This window comes from Pleurodeles waltl, chromosome 4_2 (genome assembly GCF_031143425.1).
Source record: "Pleurodeles waltl isolate 20211129_DDA chromosome 4_2, aPleWal1.hap1.20221129, whole genome shotgun sequence".
NCBI classification, from domain to species: Eukaryota; Metazoa; Chordata; class Amphibia; order Caudata; family Salamandridae; genus Pleurodeles; species Pleurodeles waltl.
This window is the reverse complement of record NC_090443.1, coordinates 28172174-28190970: the sequence shown is the minus strand read 5'-3', so window position 1 is coordinate 28190970 and position 18797 is coordinate 28172174. Positions and strand designations below refer to the sequence as shown.

The 18797-nt window shown below is 43.2% G+C and overlaps 1 protein-coding gene across 6 annotated transcripts in view; it reads left to right on the top strand.

Moving 5' to 3' along the window:
• GPR108 (G protein-coupled receptor 108) overlaps positions 1 to 18797 on the top strand; it is a 113510-nt gene that overhangs the window by 58059 nt on the left and 36654 nt on the right. For all 6 annotated transcript variants that reach the window (XM_069230475.1, XM_069230474.1, XM_069230479.1 and 3 more), the window contains 7 exons: positions 3373 to 3448; positions 3909 to 3982; positions 4333 to 4450; positions 4986 to 5116; positions 5939 to 5982; positions 6478 to 6527; positions 7056 to 7139. In XM_069230475.1, coding sequence (XP_069086576.1) covers positions 3373 to 3448; positions 3909 to 3982; positions 4333 to 4450; positions 4986 to 5116; positions 5939 to 5982; positions 6478 to 6527; positions 7056 to 7139 — 577 coding nt within the window. The remainder of the gene's footprint in view (positions 1 to 3372; positions 3449 to 3908; positions 3983 to 4332; positions 4451 to 4985; positions 5117 to 5938; positions 5983 to 6477; positions 6528 to 7055; positions 7140 to 18797) is intronic.

The following is an 18797-nucleotide window of genomic DNA, read 5'->3' as shown; positions in this document are numbered from 1 at the left end:
ACATTTCTTAAAGTTACTTTTCCTTAATTTATTAAAAATTCAATTTTCTCATTTAATAAGATTTTTAATAACTATTAAAAATAGTTGTTAAATTCTTTTTCTATGTAGTCCGTTCGTAAGATACAGGATTACGATTTTTAATCTGTACTCTGATTTTCTACATAGGACAACTAGACCTTTCACAGTGAAAAATAGCTTTTGGTTCCTAGGCATTGTACGGCCATGTTAAGATTACGTTTCTACATGTCCTACTTTTAAATACCATACACCCTACCTCATGGTCCACAAGACCTACATAGGGGTGACTTATTAATGATTAAGAGACAGGTTTTGACCATTCAGAAGTTTTTTTTTGACAGGTTGAATTGCAGGTTTTACATTGCCACAGTCAGGCTATACTGGTAGGCCTGAAGCCATGTCTCATGTACTGGATGGCACAATATGTGGTGCAGTCCACTTGTGGCATTTAACTTACACTCCCTGGCTACATTTTGTACCAAATACTAGGTACTTGTATGTAAGTTAAGTCTACCAATTAGGAGTATACCAATCTCATCATGTTAAATGAGGAGCGCAGTCACTTTACCACTGGTTAGCAGGAGATAAGTGAAGTTTTACAGCAAGCATAAAAATAGGGTCAAGCAAAAGGCCAAATATTTTGTACCAAATACTAGGGGCTTGTACATAAGTTAAATCTACTAACTAGGAGTATACCAATTTCATCATGTTAAAGGAGGCACGGAGCCACTTTACTGCAGGTTAGCAGGAGTAAAGTGAATATCTACAACCAGCATAAAAATAGGGTCAAACTAAAGGCAAAACATACAGGATGACCATGCAGAAAAGGTAGTTAGCCTACAGCCAGTGTGATAGGTTACAGAACAGCGCCTGACCACAGAAAATAACCCTTAAGGTGCTAAAAAAAAATAAACTAACAAGACATAAATTAGTACAGTTGCATAATTTACCATCCTGGTTTGTATATGCAGGTCTGTTTTAGTAGAGATTTAAGTCCCCGACACATAGACCAAATAAGAATTACAATAGTGAATATCTGTGTCTTTAGGAGTATCGGAGCTCATCTTGTGAACAACAGATAACAATGGTTGCATTGTCAGTTAATCAGTGCCACATGTGCTCCAACTGTGCAAGATGCCTTTGCCTCTCTCCCCCTCCCCCCACGCTGTCAGTATTGCCTTTCCCTCCCGCTATCCATGATTCCTTACCGCCACCTGCAGAGTTGCCCCCTACCAGACATAATGAAACGCTATGACGTAGACACTGCTGGCTGCATCATGGTCTTTTTTAACACCTCTCTTGCCCACTTTGTTGGCTCCAGTCTCCCCCCTCCCTCCTGCAGTGACAAAAAGCTCTATGGTGCATGCAGCCTGCGCTGCCCCCGTCATAGTCTCCCCCCCCCCCCACCATCTGTGTTTTGTCGCGCTGTGGTAACTGGCATTACCAACACACAGGAATATTAACCAGTTCAATCGTTCACTTTTAAAATGATTATACATACATACATACATACAATACTGATTCGTTCTGCATTTGGTTAGGAGATGGGGGTGCTTGATTCAAGGCAGGCTTATTATTACTGTGTTGGTTTCTGGTGGGAAGCTATTACTTTTTCACGTTATTAGCACAAAGCTGGTTCTCTGCCAGCTATCACATGCTGCCTCTCGGTTTTTTCCACAGTGTGCTTTGCCTCCAGGTTTATTAATAAAGGGCTCCTGCAGGCAGCAAACCTTCATCTGTGCACCCTCAGGAAGCAGTCTATGTGCACCGAGTTCTTTTCAAAAGTTCTATTAATTTCCTCGAAGAGTGGCCGACCTTCAAAGACCCAACCGCTGTTAGATGTCATTATGATAAAACCGCCACCCATATGTGAGACCTTTTGGGTGTGCTACTGCTTATTTCTTTTTTTAATTTATTTTGTATATGTGGTGAGTTGCATCTTCAAGTTATGCATTTTCCTAGAGAGGTGGTAGCTTTCTGAGTCAGGCAGATCAGTGAGCTGTTCATGACTGCATTGTATGTGATGAAGCAGACCTTCAAGATGATGCAGGCATGAAGGGAAAGCCATTGCAGAATGACCATGGTTGGGATGATGTGGTCTACTTTCTTCAATCGTTTGCTTGTGGCTGCTTGTAGGATGCTCTGTAATGAAGCCATAGTGGATTCCATGATGCTGGCAGGTGGGATGTAACCATGCATATGTTGGAAGAGGATCACAAATTGAACAGTGATTCTACATTTTCTTCTGAGATCTTGAATATGATCCTCAGTAAGAGTGGTGGCTGGTACCGGGCACTTTAGTTCTTCTTCCCAATGTGTTCCATACTGGGAGAAGTCATTTTCCAAGATAAAGTTTTTGCAAACATGGCAGATAGTGGATGATCACTTGGCATTATCTGAGATACAGAAAGATTGATAGATTTAAAGATAGATAGACAGAGAAGGTCTTAACATTTAGCACATCTATGCATTGTCCAATCCATTTTTGTCCAGTTAAATTTGTCTGGCTGCTTGAAGTCCCGCTAAAGAAAACCATAACTTAAGCTTACTAAATGTGATACAAATCTTAAAGATTATTTAAACCCAACCAAAGCTTATTATAAAGACTTATTTTAGTCCATTATCTAAACCCAACCAAGGCTTATTGTGCTCACCTAACTGCAACCTTAATTATTCATAACAACATTTCATAAAATGTGGTTATTCTAAGTGGCCCTGGAGTGGTTACTAAGGTCCCTGCACAGAAAAAGAAAAGCAAACACGGAATTCAAAGTAGAAGAAAAAATATTTGTAGCAAAGTTTGTATCATGAGTAACTGCTAATGCAATCGGATACCACCAGGTTGGAATGCTTGTATTCTGAATTTGTGGCAGAATTCATTCGTTCATTCATCAGGAAAGGACCCTATGTAGTCTTTGAGGGCAGACTTGAACCGTACCAAGCACTTGCAAGCAACAAACGGCAAAGTGATTACAGTTACACATGACAGGACAACTGTTAAGTTCAAACTAAGTTAAACAATCCTATTGAGTCACACAAAGCGAAACCCTTCATGACGTAACAAAATACTGGTAAACCACAGTGTAGATGAATAGATCACTAGCATAAGCAAGTGTTGTGGAATCCCAGGTGGGATGGGCCAAAGAAAGCTGGTACTGCAAATAGGGGTAACGCAGTTGCTTGCCCATAGAGTATGGGAAGGTCACTAAATTTGAGGGGCCACGATTTGGTGTATGAACATTCCTATGAGTGCAAAAAAATGACTGCCCACATTACACTCACACACTGCACCTGCATTACTGTAGAAATTGAGGTCTCAGTTATCCATTTTAACTCTTGTTATCCTTCTTTCAGGTACAGCGTGTTTAAGATCCACTGGCTAATGGCAGCTTTAGTTTTCACCAAAAGCATTGCTCTTCTTTTTCATAGCGTAAGTAAAGACATTAAACATGTCCTCATTTTCCTTTCTCCTTGAGCTTGTGGAAAAAATGGATACCGCATTCCACTGTCCCTCGCTGGCCCAGAAAAGGATTTCTCTATTCTTGAGACCACATTAACAGGTAGCAATAATTGCTCCACTGCCACACCCACGAGGAGGAGTTTAACATTGAGTTTGTAGTTAGATAATGGGCAGAAATAGCTGCCAGCTGGAAAAAAAACAGTAGAAGAGGAGCTGTAGTGATTGCATCAACCCTAACCACAGTGACCTCCATGAGAAATGATCAAAACATTGTTTTATGGCTGTAGATCAAGAGTCACTAAGAGAGCAGAAGCTGGCCAATGCAGCTTGTCAGGAAAACCCCAATCCAGGCTGTTCTTGGACCCCATGCCTCCCTTCCTGGTGTACAGCTGGTCCACTGATAACTAACACTGAGAATCTTTCTCCTCAGGTCAACTACTACTTCATTAACAAAGAGGGACATCCACTCGAGGGCCTGGCAGTTATGTATTACATCACACACGTGTAAGTACCAAATACTGGCTTCAAATTATGGATAGTGCAGAAACATTTGTTTTTGGTGGGTGATGTTTTACAGATGCATTAGGAATAACATTGGCGCACTGGCTGTGGGGTGTGGTACTGGTTCTTATGATATGAAGGACTGTGCTGGAATCCTGCTCCAAATGCTGTGTTTGGACGATACAGGGCTGAAGGTGCAATTTAATGTTACAGGATTGGGTGGTCATTTAATAACCCGAGAACATTTGATTGCAGCATGAGATTGGTAACTCTCTAGCGGTCGGGCTCAGCACCTTGATCTCCTTGCTGCTGACCTCACTCTATCTGTACCTTTCTGTACCCCTTCTTTCTAGGCTGAAAGGCGTTCTGCTCTTCATTACTATAGTCCTGATTGGTACCGGATGGGCGTTTGTGAAGTACATCCTGTCTGACAAGGATAAGAAGATTTTCATGATTGTCCTCCCTCTGCAGGTATTTAGGGACAAATGTAATGTAATTTCTTGTTTGATTACATGCTGCCTTTTGGGGTGTCATTTTCCTCCCCTTAATTGCGTGTTGCAACTCATGACTCCTGCATTACATAGCTAACGTTTGTGATGTAATTCACTCTGATTCGCCTTTGAAGGCTATTTTCATATTTGCTCTGCTACAGTGGATTTGAAAGCTTGTGATGCCACTTGAGCCTGTCAGTTGCATTTCAAAGCTTGTGATGTCATCTCCTTTTTAAAAGCTGTGCTGACTTTCCCTTCCTAGCTTGATTGCTGTGTTCTGCAGCTGTTTCATTTCTCGTTTGTGTTGCAACTCGTATTGCAGTTTTCTGTGTTATATATTCTACTCTAGTTATGTGATTTCCTGATTCTTGATTGCCTTCTGTAGCTTGCCTGGATCCACTGGTTGAAAAATATAATCTTTCGTTTGAGTTTTTGAATGTTGCATTCTACATTTTCAGCCTTTTTCAATTGCCACACGCTGAAGACTCTGGTCTCATTTTGTATCTCCTGTGCAGGTGCTGGCAAATGTTGCTTATATCATCATGGAGTCCTCTGAGACGGGAACAAGTGATTATGCCCTCTGGACACAGATCGTCTTCCTAGTGGATTTGATCTGTTGTGGAGCCATCCTCTTTCCAGTGATATGGTGATGAAAGGCCCTCTGTATCCTAGCTTTCTGTAAACTTGCTTGTTTCTTAGCACACTTGGCTGGGCAGGTTTCTGTTTTATGCGTTCTTGAGTTTGAAGCGCTCTATGATGATGCGTTGTGAGATTCTCAGGGCTATTGTGCTGTGGTTCCTTGTGGGTATTGGGGTGGCCATTGGCAGTTTGCTGTAGTCTGTTATTGTTCATTGTAGTTATGGGATATAGGATATTGATCTTTCTTAATATGTGTGGGCAGTTGTGGTTTGTTGTAGTTAGGGTGGTTTGCATTGATTCACTGCTTCTTTGGTAGGGGCAGTGCTCATGTATTGTTCTTTGGTGGTTGGCTCTAGTTTTGGGCTGATGCCTAGTGATTCACTGTGATCATAGAGCTTTGGTTCACTGTAGCATGTGGCATTCTCTTGTGGGCTGCGTGTGTTCATTGTTTGGTCTGTAGCACTTTGTGGCTGATATGAAATTGATCTCCTACTATTCATTGTTTGCAGTGGGGTGGTCTCTTGTGGTTCACTCTGGGGTAAGACTTGACCTTCTGTGCTCTCCTGTGGTTATTGTTCATAGTTTTCAGTGATCATTGTATTGATGGGGTCTGTAGGTTTTGTTTAAGGGCACACAGCTTTCTGCAGTGGTTCTGTCTCATGTTGTTCATTGTGGTTATAGGAGTCATCACTATTGGGTGGGTGTTTGTGAGTGGATGCCTGAATTCTACAGAGTTGGTCGCCAACCCCCTAAAGAAGGGGTGAAAATTGTTGGATTTTGTATCCTCTCACCATAAATCGTTAACATAGATCTCTGTCTATTTCCTTAGGTCTATTCGACATCTCCAGGAGGCATCCAGCACTGACGGCAAAGGTAAAAGTGCCGACAGCATCTGCTCAGACTAACATTGGCACCTTCTCCTGTACATACAAAGCCCGCTTTCCTTAACTCCTCTTCAAACATGTGACCTTTAGACCTAGGGGGTTATTACAACTTTGGAGGAGGTGTTAATCCGTCCCAAAAGTGACGGTAAAGTGACGGATATACCACCAGCCGTATTACGAGTTCCATAGGATATAATGGACTCGTAATACGGCTGGTGGTATATCCGTCACTTTATCGTCACTTTTGGGACGGATTAACACCTCCTCCAAACTCGTAATAACCCCCCTAATGTTTTGTCATCCATGTTTTCCTGTCTCTTTTTTTTATAACTCTTTAGCACTTTTTTTTTTTTTTACTGCCCCTCTTTCCAGTCTTTTTTCTCCTTGTGTTATTCATACTGACAGTGCCTAGGACCCTTTACCTTTGCAGCTTACCTAATGGTCATGCTGGGAGCCAAATTGACTTGTCTGTCTTTCTTTACAGCTGCCATGAATTTGGCAAAGCTAAAGCTCTTCCGGCATTATTACATTATGGTACGTTTGGAATTGCACAATTGTATCTTTGTCGTTTTAAATCCACCATATTATTTGTCATTGTTCATATAAACTACACAAGGTCAACCCATTTTGGGAGCACTGTAAATTTCCTTGCTCCACAAAGAGTCTGTACCTGCCATGCTTCTTTCAGAAGTCTTTCTTAGCTGAGTTTCTCAGCTAAGTTTCTCAGTTAAGTTTCTCAGTTTATCTGCTCAAGCCAGATCTTGTAGTGTCCCTTATCAGGAGAGGAGGTTGCATGTCCCCAGGCTTGTTGTTCCATGTTCCTCCTTGTGGGATCCAACTGCAAAACCTCACATAGTTCTTCCTATGTTCCTTCTCTGTGGGCCTTGTGCCTCCCCCAAAAAATGTCTCATTGCATCTTCTCGTGGTGTCCTTTATATGAGACTTCTCATATTGCCTCCTCAGGGGGTATTGTGGTTTTCCTTTGTAGGACGTTTTCTTCCCTTTGACACTTTGCATTGGGTTTCTAAATAGCCAGTCTCATTGATCTCTTGTTGTTCACAGATTGTTTGCTACATCTACTTCACCAGAATCATTGCCATTTTGCTGAAGGTTACAGTCTCCTTCCAGCTACAGTGGCTTCATGAGGTAAGCAAGGCCATCAGTCAGTGGTGACCAAAATGTACTATTAGGTGTGGTAGTGGTTGGCTGGGGAACACATGGGTCCAATTACAGTGAATTCAATTGGTGTGGTGGTGGATGATTCATTTACTCTAGTATTGGAACTTTCGTAGATTCACATACTTGAATCATTGATGGTAGTCCCCATTACCTTTTATCAAGTAGTATTGACATAGGCTTAAACCTAAAGGCCCCAGGCCTCTCGGTTTAGCATTCTATCAGAGTCACTTTGAGAAAAAGAGCCAAACTTGAGAGCCCACCAATCAAGTGACACCACCCTTAAGAACCCTCCTGAGAGAAGCTCTAGTCCCTCAGATTTTCTACTGCATGTCATGCTAGGGAGTCTCCACAGAGCTCTGCTCTGCTTTTCACAATTTTTTGGATATCCAAAAGAATGTAACTCTTCTCAATTGACTACTACTTCTACCTACAAAGGCTGTCACCATGTCTGACAAAGAAAGAAAGGGTTTATTCAGATCTTGTCAAACCTGTGGTAAAAAAAGGTTGCATTCTGAAGGCCCACACCAGAACTGTATATAGTGCCTTTATTCGGACCATTTCACAAAGGATTGTAAGGTATGCCCTCCAAAAGCTTAAAGAACAGGGAAGGGTGAATATTGATATGGCTGCAAAACCTTAAGTCAAGGGATAATCCAGTCTCTAAGTCTGATAGTGACGACTCTTCTAAAAGATCTCAGAAAAGAGCGAGGTCACCTTAGTCAAGGTCCTCCTCAAAGCAACCAACAAAGGCCTATAAAAAGACCGCTTTAGGGTCTTACAAAGGCCAAAGCCATTCATCATCTTCTCATAAACCCTCTTCTAAAGATAAAAGCAGACAGAGTAGCAGTTCCGAAAGGGCTAGAAAATCATCATCTGAGCTTCCTACACCCTACACTTCCTATTAAGGTGTCTCATTCTTTTAAGAAGCCTTTCTCTGCTTCACCAGTCGACAGACCATCTATTAGATCCCCACAGTCGATGACAATCTCGTCAATGATGGTAATGGCGAGATCTTTTCCACCGTTGATGTCCGCTTCATTGTCGATTCCAGTGACGACCCTACCGCCTCCAACGATGAGTTATCCACTGTCTACGAGGTCATCAACAACATCGTCGTCGATGAAAACGTATACTACAACGTCATCCATGACGGTAACCATGGTTTCCTCATTGCTGTCATCCTCAACGGCGACCTCGTTGACGGTGGCCTTATCCACTAAGCCGTCAACGGTAAAAATAGTCTAAATTGTCGACGATGAAAACACCAGTGATGAGTGCACCTGTTACACCATCGACAAAGTAATCTACAACACCGACGACTAGCTTGTCGACAATCCAGTTGACGAGCGAAAAATTTGAAAAAAGGCAGGAAACTCGAAGAATTACCCCAGAGCACAATTCTCCAAGTAAAGTAACCCCTTTGATACCACCCCATCTGCTTGAGGGGGATGACAAATCTGATGATGAGGGACCCTTCGGAACAGCACCTAGTCCCTCACAATCAAATGGAAAAAATCAAGACGATGACAACGAATACTGTGAAGCATATGATACACAGTGTTATTGAGCACAGGAACAACCTTACCAGAAGGGATTCTATTTAAGTACATTAATAACAGACTTGCAGGCCATGTTGACAGACTATAGAAAGCAGTTTCCACCCACAGATGAAGTACCGCCACAGTCAGTATCATCAATAACGTCGCCAGCTCCTCAGGTAGGCTCCCCCCGTCAGATGCCCTTGGCTGTACCAATGGCTAACATTGTCACTCCAAATATCACCCTTTTACAGGACACGGGCATCTCTGAAGGAGAACAAGAGGAAGGTGAGCTCCTCAATAACCAATCAGAATGGGTTGAGTACATAATTCCAGCTCCATCATCTCCTTCACCTTTAAAGGTAGACTCACTTCTAGATGACATTGGAGGATTCCATATTCTTATGGAAAGTGCCCACAAGCGATTTGCACTTCCCATGCCATCCAAGCAAATGGATTGCTTTCTCTATGACTTCAAGGAGCCATTCCAAAAGTCGGTAAGCTCGATGCCAATGGTCAGTTACACATAGGAAGAGGGTTTAAAGACCATGCAAAACCCAGCGACAGTCACAGCAGTGCTTCCATGTTTGGACAAAAAATATAAAGCACCTGAAGATGCTCCAGCATGCTTAACTGGTCACCCTCATCCAGACTTGGTGATAACACAAGCAGCCCAGAGGAGGTCCAAAAATCCCTCCACACCAATATCTTTGCCTCCGGATAAGAAAGGAAGATGGTTAGACAATATTGGCAAAAGATTCTCTTCAATGTCAAGTCGAACAGTAAGAGCAGCCAGTTCTCTAGCGGTTCTAGCGAGATACAACAGGCAATTATGGGCTGACATCACCCCATATATCAAACAATTGCTGGAGGACGCTAAACCAGAGGCTAAGAAAATATTACAAGAAGGGGAACGCAAATCAGCAGAAATTATTGACTGTGCGATGAACATAGCCACAACTACATTCTGTCAACTGGCAGAGGCTGCGGTCCTCAGGAGACAAGGTTGGCTGAAGGCCACATCAATTTGCCCGGAGGTACAAAATAAAATACTAGACCTTCCGTTTTATGGGAAGCTCTCTTTGGAAAGCATATTGATAAATCTCTTCATTCAATAAAACGGACACAGAGAAGGCTAAATCACTACAGTTTCGGAAGTTTTCCCTTCGTGGCACGAGAGGACGTGGAATGCAGTCATATAGGGGAGCATATCAACAGTCCAGATATTCATCGTATGCATCCACCTCAGCAATTTCGCCAGCAATATTCCCAGAGGCAACCTCCACAAGCAGCTTACTTCTGGAGGACGACCGTCTCGTCAAGCAAAAGACTCATCTTGCAGGCTATGATCCATCCAGGGCTTCGGCTATCCCCAAACATGCGCCTTTCAAACTAGGGGGCAAAATCTCCTCATTTCTCCAGCAGTGGCAATCCATAACATCAGACCAGTGGGTCTTAAAACTGGTGCAATTAGGACACACGCCAGAGTTTGTCCAAATACCTCCTCCCAAGTATCTTCACCAACTCAAACTGGAGGTTAACAAAATGCTTCTCAAGGGCGCAATAGAGAAGGTTCCACCGTCGCAACGGGGGAAAGGATTTTGCTCCAGATTCTTCCTCATTCGCAAGAAATGGAAAGACTGGAGACCAATCCTCAGTCCCAGAGAGTTAAACATCTATCTGAAAAAAAAATCTTTCCGCATGATAACTCTCTAGGACATCCTCCTCCGGTTGCACCACGGAGACTATCTATCCACCCTAGATCTGAAAGACCCATATTTCCACATCCCAATCCATCATTCTCACAGACAGTACCTAAGATTCATGGTAGCCAGCAACCATTTCCAATTTCGAGTCTTCTGTTCAGGTTAAAATCAGCCCCCAGGATATTCACAAAGTACCTACCACCTATATCAACTTTCCTGAGGAGACAAAGTCACCAAGTATTCGTATACTTGGACGATTGGCTGATAAAAGCAAACACCTTCTCAAGTCAACAAAAAGGTGCATTGCCTTTCTCAACAGGTTAGGTCTAGCCATAAATCGGGAGAAATCCAATCCTTAACCATCACGTATGATCACTTTCTTAGGGGCAAACCTGAACATCCAATCCAGCATAGCCTGCCCCACTATGGAAAGACAGCAAAGACTAATATCTCTGGTAAAGTTAGTTAAAAAAATAACGTTATTTCAGTATGCCTTTACAAGTCGTTATTGGGAATGATGTCTTCATGCATCCCACTAGTACTATTTTGCAGACTGAAAATGCGCTCCCTCCAAGAACAACTCAGCCCGCAATTGATTCAAGGCACAGGAAGCTTTGACGACCACATCAAGATCACTCCTGCCATGATAAAAGCACTGGTCTGATGGTCTCAAAAGCATCATCTATCTATCGGTCTCTCTTTCCAACATCGGCCATCTCAATAGGTTACCACCACAGATGCCTCATTAAAAGGCTAGGAAGCGTTTTTGCAGGACCTGCAGATCAGTGGCTAATAGCCACCACCTCTTTGAAAAGTACACTTTAATCTACTCGAACTGAAGGCAGTTCATCTAGCCTTGCAGGCGTTCCTTCCGAGAATAGCCAATTCAGAGGTACTAATAAGAATAGACAATACCACTACAATGCATTACCTCAACAATCAAGGAGGTACAAAATCCCTTCCCCTCTCCAAATAGCCACAGGAGATTTGGGACTGGGCCGTACAACATGGAGTGCTACTACAAGCAGAACGTGTCCCAGGGAATCAGAACAAGATAGCAGACTCTCTCAGCAGACTAAAATCAGTCTGCCATAAATGGGAATTAGATCAGTACACAGTCAACCACATATTCTCCCAGTGGGGGACACCCATCCTCAACCTTTTTGTCCACCAGTCAGACACCAAATGCCGATACTACGCAAGTTGACATCTCCAACGGGGACCATGGGGGAATACGTTTTCATGGCATGGTGTGGAATCTTTTCTTACGCTTTTCCTCCTATTCCACTGATTCCGATGGTTCTAACCAAAATGAAGCGGGAATCCTGCATGCTGATATTAATAGCTCCAAATTGGCCTCATCAGCATTGGTTCACTGAGCTTCTCCTGTTCTCATTGAAACCTCACATCTCACTGAAAATATATCTGCATCTGCTGACAATGAACAAAGGACAAGTCTTGCACCTGAATCCTCAGTCATTGCATTTATCAGCGTGGCTCCTGAGCACAATGAGATCGTACATCTAGACATCCAGCTGGAGTGCAGGGATATACAATCCAAGGCCAGAGCAGTTAGCACTAATAACACTTACTCTTGTAAGTGGAAGAGATTCTGTCTATGGTGCCAGCAGCAACAGATACATCCCATATCCTCGTCACTGGAACAAATATTACCTTATTTGTTGCATCTATCATACTCCGACCTTGCTCACTCCTCCATTAAAGTTCACCTGGCGGCTGTTTTGTCTTTTAAACGCTCAAGCAGTTCACCTTCATTGTGGTCATCCAGAATAATTAAACCATTTCTAAAGGGCCTATTCAGAGCTTTTCCTCCTCTCAGACCTCCTCTTCCTCCTTCCTGGAATCTCAATATTGTCCTTGCACAGCTCATGAAGCAACCATTTGAGCCAATTCATAAAGCTTCTATAAAGTTTATTTCATGGAAGGTAGCCCTTCTAATAGCTCTCACATCAGCCAGGCGAGTCAGTGAGATCCAAGCACTGTCTAGCCAAGATTATTTTTGACAGATTAGGCAGGATAAGGTAATCCTACATACAAAGTCATGATTCATACCAAAAGTTCCCTCGGACTTTCATATAAATGAGCTGCAGGTCATGAAAACATTCTTCCCAAATCCGGCAACTGCAGCACAAAGGGCTCTACACTCATTAGATATAAAAAAGATGCATAAAGTTCTATCTGGACAGGACCAAATCCTTTCGCTAAACTAGCCAAGTGTTCATAGCTTACAGCGCCTAGAAAAGGTTAACCTCTGTCCAAACAGACCATCACAGGATGGATGTCTTTAGCAATCTGGTTTTGCCCTCAAGCAGCAGGTAAACCGCTACAAGCTTCTGTTCGTGCTCACTCCATACGGGCAGTATCATATCATCCACAGCACTGTTTGCAGGAGTGCCTCCCCATGACATTTGTAGGGCAGCAACCTGGAAAAGTTACCACACATTCACCAGACATTACTGTCTAGACGCAGTGTCTAAAGGAGAAGCATCTGTTGGTCAGGCGGTCCTAAGACATCTTTTCCAGTAAAGGGGAGCTATGTCTACAATTCCGCCATCCTAAGGTCAGATCAGATCTGCACATTGTTTATTTTAAAAATCTATCCAACATAAGAAGACTGATATACAGTATAGTTTCAAATAACAAATATATGTGTCTAGATTTTAAACTTTAATATGTACATATGTTTACCTAGACATTTTTTTCATATTGATTGGAAAATGTTATACTTTATTCTATAATGTGCATCACTACTGCTTACTACTCTGATTCAAGTGTGTGAATCTATGAAAGTTCCAATACTGGAGTAAGAAAATTAGTTACTTACCTGTAACTATAGTTCTCCAGAATTGGAATCTTTAATAGATTCACATGCGACCCACCCACCTTCCTGGAGAAGCTCACCATTACCTCTCCTATTCATTGTTATTATGACTATGCACTTGTGCTAAGAAAATCTGAGGGACTGGAGCTTCTCTCAGATGGGTTCTAAAGGGCGGTGTCACCTGATTGGTGGGCTCTCAGGTTTGGTCCTTTTTCTCAAAATGACTCTGATAGAATGCTAAACTGAGAGGCCTAGGGCTTTTAGGTTTAAGACTATGTCAATACTACTTGATAAAAGGTACAGGGGATTCCCGTCTCGTATTGTTGGTGTTGTTGGTCTTTATTGCTGGTGCCCTTAAAAGTGTATTTGATAGTAGATGGCTGTGTTTGCTGCTGCTGCTGCTGTGTATATGTTTACGTGCACACCTGATAATAGTTAGATCTAGTTTGTGCTGTTACATTTGCTGTTACTTTTACACTTGCTTAATTAGTATTATTATTAGTATAGTACTGAATTTTAGGTCTGTAGCATTGGTGCTGATGTGTGTGTATTTAATAGTAGATGGCTATCATTGGTGCTCTTGCTTGTGCGCTTGATGATAGCTATTTATCACTGGGTATTGTACTTGCATCTGATTAAAAACAAAATGCTCATATTTTCCATGCTTTTTGGTGTGATCATAGATGGCTATAGTTTGTGCCAACATTTATTTTTATTGGTGCTGACTATGGGTGGCTTTTATAAGGTCTGACTCTTTGACAGCTCCAATCCTTTGCTATCCTGAGGTAAATCTTCATCAAATCTTTCCTTTTGTCTTGCAGATGCTGTTGTGTTTGTGTTGTTGCATGTGTGTCTGTTATGATATTCTAACTGGGAGTGGAGCTCCAGATAACTTTCTGAAGATCCTAGAGGGACCGATTTCCTCTTTTCCCTCAAGTTAGACCTAACACTTTATTTGCACTTGTGTATTCATTGTGCACTGTGCCGTCAGCTCTATAGACATACTCAATAAGCCTATGTATAGGCATTTTTTTATATATTTTACGATTTAAGTCTTTTGCATGTCTGTGAACCTGAAGTGGTTCTAACATGCCTACACATTATATAATACTTTCATTCTTCTCCACAGATGGAAGATGTGTCATATTTCTGATATTATAAATACTCTGGATCAGTTCTTCTTTCATTTACACAGATTTGGTTGAATGATTTATTGACTTAATTCTTGTGAACCAGTGTTTACTTTTCATGTTTTGTTTGTGTCTTTAACACTCTCCATTGTTATCAGCACTTATTTCATTCTAATCCAAGGTATCTCGTTAAATTCTTCCTTTTGCGTTACAGATGCTGTTGTGTATGCTGTTGATGATTCATTATGTATTGTTATGCCTGTTATAAGTGCGGCTTTAAAAACACATTCTTTCTTCAACTCCTTTTTGAATCCTGTGTTAGATGGCATGTGTGGCTGTAGATACACATGCTCTGCATACTCCTGCCATCTAGTGTTGGGCCCTGAGTTGTTCATGTTGTTTTTCCTCAAAGAAGTCTTTCAAATCATGAGGTTGAGTGACTCCTCCTCTTGGTGATGTTGCGCATTGGCATCAACACCATTGTTAGATTGTTTTCTCTCCACGGTCGGGTCCAGATGTGTGTGCCTTCACTCTGCGCTTCAACTCCATTTGGCATGCTTCTTTGGTTCTTTACTGTCCTCGACAGTATTGTTTTAGATCATGCTTTGCCACATCGGTTCGGGCTTCTTTGACTGACCGTCCCTTGGGGCACCCGCCCAGTCGGGCCTACACTTCTGCGTCTCACCAGCCCCATTGAAAATTTGTTTCTGGTGATGGAACACACACCTTTCAGATTCTGCCCGCATTGTCATGCGTAATATCTGCTCACTGACCTACACCTTGTGTGCAATTTGTGCCTTTCACCTGACCACAAAGAGGTCAACCTTAGCGCCTGTAAATCATTTCGATTAAAGAAAATCCTTCAGGATTACAGGGTTCATCTACTCGAAATGTCGAAGAAGGCCATGGACGATACTTCCGACCTCTTCGGCGAGGTACACGCCCAAGAACAGCCAACCGCCAAGGAAGAAGAGGCCTTCTCGATCAAGGATAGCTCCCGCTCCAACGTCGAGGTGGAGATGCAGGAAATCCCATTTGCCCATTGCGTGAGTACTGTGGCCCCTGCTCCGCCGCCCCAAGTCGACCAAAAAATGTGGTTTCCTCACTATCAGAGGTCGCCAAACCATCACTGCCTTCTGGCTATAGTGAGATCTGAAAATCTGGTTCAGCTGCCCTGCTGTCGGGCCTGGCGCCATAGATTGCTACCATGGCTAAGCTTTCAACATCAACCTCCTCGGACTGACAGCATGTTTTGGCACCAACCCAACCTTTCGTGCCAACCCGGTAGCTGACTCCATCTCCCTTGGCGCCGACAAAGTCTCAGCCTTCGAAACGAAAATACTCACTTCACCACTACCTACATTCCCACCTCATTCTCTTCATCCATTATCACCAACACATGATCCACTGGATGCCTCACCTCAGGGGTCACCACAGTCAGACACCAGTGGCTTAGGGGGCCATTAGCAGATCCTGGCCCATGATACATATATGATACGGATCCCACTACACCAAACAACCCGGATTTGTATCCAGCTTGTCCCTATCCTCCTGAAGACGCAACCTCCTACCAAGAGGTGATTGCGAGACCGGCAGCTTTTAATAATGTTGAATTACACAAGGAATCCCTAGAACAGGATTTTCTATTCGATATTTTAGCATCTACACATGGGACATACAGTACCTGCCCCTGTTACCAGGGATGATGAGACATGTTGATGATATCTTTATGGATCCTGTTAAAGCCAGAGTTATTACTCCGAGGGTGTACAAAAATATAAAGAGGCACCATCTGAGCCCTTATTCATTCGGAGTCAAGTACCACCAGGCTCCATTGTCATAACCACCGCACGCAAGAGGTCTTTTAGTCAGGCTACCGGGGATGCCCTCCCCCAAGAAAAAGAAAGTAAGCATATAGATGCTACTGGAAGGAAGGTTGTTAAGCAGGCTGCTAACCACTGGCGCATTGCGAGTTCTCAGGCCATGTTGGCCTGATATTATAGAGCCCATTGGGACGAGATGGAGGAACTTTTACAGTACCTCCCGGAAGAACATAGAAAAAGGGGCAAACAGATCATTACAGAGGGGCAGGCCGTTACTAACAATTTCATTCACTGCGCCCTCGAAGCCGCGGATACTGCATCTAGAGGAATTAATACTAGTGTCCTTCTTAGGCGACATGCTTGGTTGAGGTTCTCTGGTTTTAAACAGGAGATCCAACAGGCTGTTCTAACCATGCCCTTTGATAAAGAACACCTCTTTGGCCTGCAGGTAAATTCTACCTTAGAAAAAAATGAAGGACACGGAAACAGCCAAAGCAATAGGAGTGTTACAAACTGATACTCCCTGGGGCTCCTTTCGCTGCCCTAGCTACAAGGGTACATATAAGTCTGCCTCCACAGAGAGTTCCGCCTCGCAACAGAAACAGCCCCAGACCTCTTACACCAAGTTACTATAGAGGATCCTTCAGAGAGAATATTAACAGGTAGGAGAAAAGATGCATCTACTCGCAGAGCAACACCCACTGCAAAAAGTGACTACCCTATCCTTCCCTCCGACCACACAACACCTGCTGGGGGAAGACTACTGTATTTTCACACAGTCTGGGTTACAAGCACCACAGGCAAATTAATAGTAGCCACTATCCAACATTACTGTTGTCTGGAGCTCATTACCACACCGCCCAACATTCCACCTCACACTCCCAGGTTATCACAGGCATCATCAGACACTACTCAATCAGGAAGTCCAAGCCCTTCTCCTCAAAGGGCCCATAGAACCGGTTCCACTTCAACAGCAGGACACAGGAGTATACTTCCTACTCCCCAAGAAGGATTGGTCTCTAAGACCAATCTTAGGATGTACTGGTTTAGAAGCTTGACATCTATCAGAACACTTCCATAATGGCACCTTACAGGATGTCATTCTACTTCTTTAACAGGGCAACTTTATGGCAACCTTAGCCCTAAAGGATGTTTACTTCCACATACCAATACACTGTGCTCACCACAAATACCTAAGATTTGTCATAGCCGACAAACACAGTCAGTTTAGAGTTCTTCCAATTTGAGTGACTACTGCACCGCAAGTGTTAAGAAAATCCCTGGCGGTTGTTCAAGCAGATATGCGAAGACAACATTTTCATGTATTCCGCTACCTAGACGATTGGCTAATAAAAGCCAGTATACATCAGCAGTGTCAACAACACACTCAGATGATAATAGAGCTCCTTCACAGCCTGGGGTTTACTAGTAATATCCCCAAGTCTCACCTCCAACCTCTACAAGTTCAACCTTACTTGGGAGCAATTCTAAACACACAGTTAGGGTTAGCCTACCCCTATCCCGCTCAGATTCAGAACTTTCAGGCAACCTTACCCTAGTTCCAAACAAACCAGACTCTCACAGTGAGGTCAGTTATGCATCTGCTAGGAATGATGGTATCCTGCATTGCCGTTGTTCCAGTTGCAAGATTGCATATGCATCCCCTGCAGCAATACCTAGCTCATCTGTAGTCTCAGTCACAGGGTCAGTTGGAGGATCTAGTGTTGATAGACAGCCACACTCACTGATCTCTGCAGTGATGGAACACAAACAACCTTTTAAAAGGGCAGCCTTTTATGGACCCTGTACCCCATATCATTCTCACCACGGCCATATCACAGATGGGTTGGAGTGCTCATCTACAAGACGAGTACAAGGTCTTTGGGATGTCAGGCATCAATCTCTACACATCAACTACCAAAGGCTTTAGGCGGTCTACCTAGCACTGACACCTTTCCTTCCTCACTTGTCTCACACGGTTGTCCTAGTCTGGACGGACAACATGACAGCCATGTATTACCTACAAAAACGGGGGGAGGGGACATGGTCTTCACAAGTATCACATCTATTTCAGATCATATGTAAGTGAACTCTTCTCCACAACATTCATCTGTTGGCGGAATACCTTTCGGGTGACAGGCAACAACTTTGCAGACCCGCTCAGCAGAATGCAGCAATAAGTCCACGAATGGAAACTCCACCCACAAGTCCTCTTACCATACTTCCAAAAGTGGGGGTTCCTTCAGATCGACCTTTTTAGTCACAGCAGAAAAACACCAAATGCCCAAACTGTCTCCAGGTACCAACACCCACTATCCATGGGCAACACACTATGGATGAGTTGGTCAGGGATATTTGCTTATGCTTTTCCACCTTTCTCACTTCTTCCCTTCCTGGTTCAGAAGCTCAGGCAAACTTCTCTACGATGATCCTGGTACCTCCCACAAGGGCATGCCAGTCTTGCTTCACAACACTCCTAAATCTCTCTGTAGTTCTACAAGCACATTCTCACTCACAATCAAGAACAAATCGGACACTCAGACCCGAAAACTCTCAACCCAGCAATTTAGCTCCTTAAGTCATAGT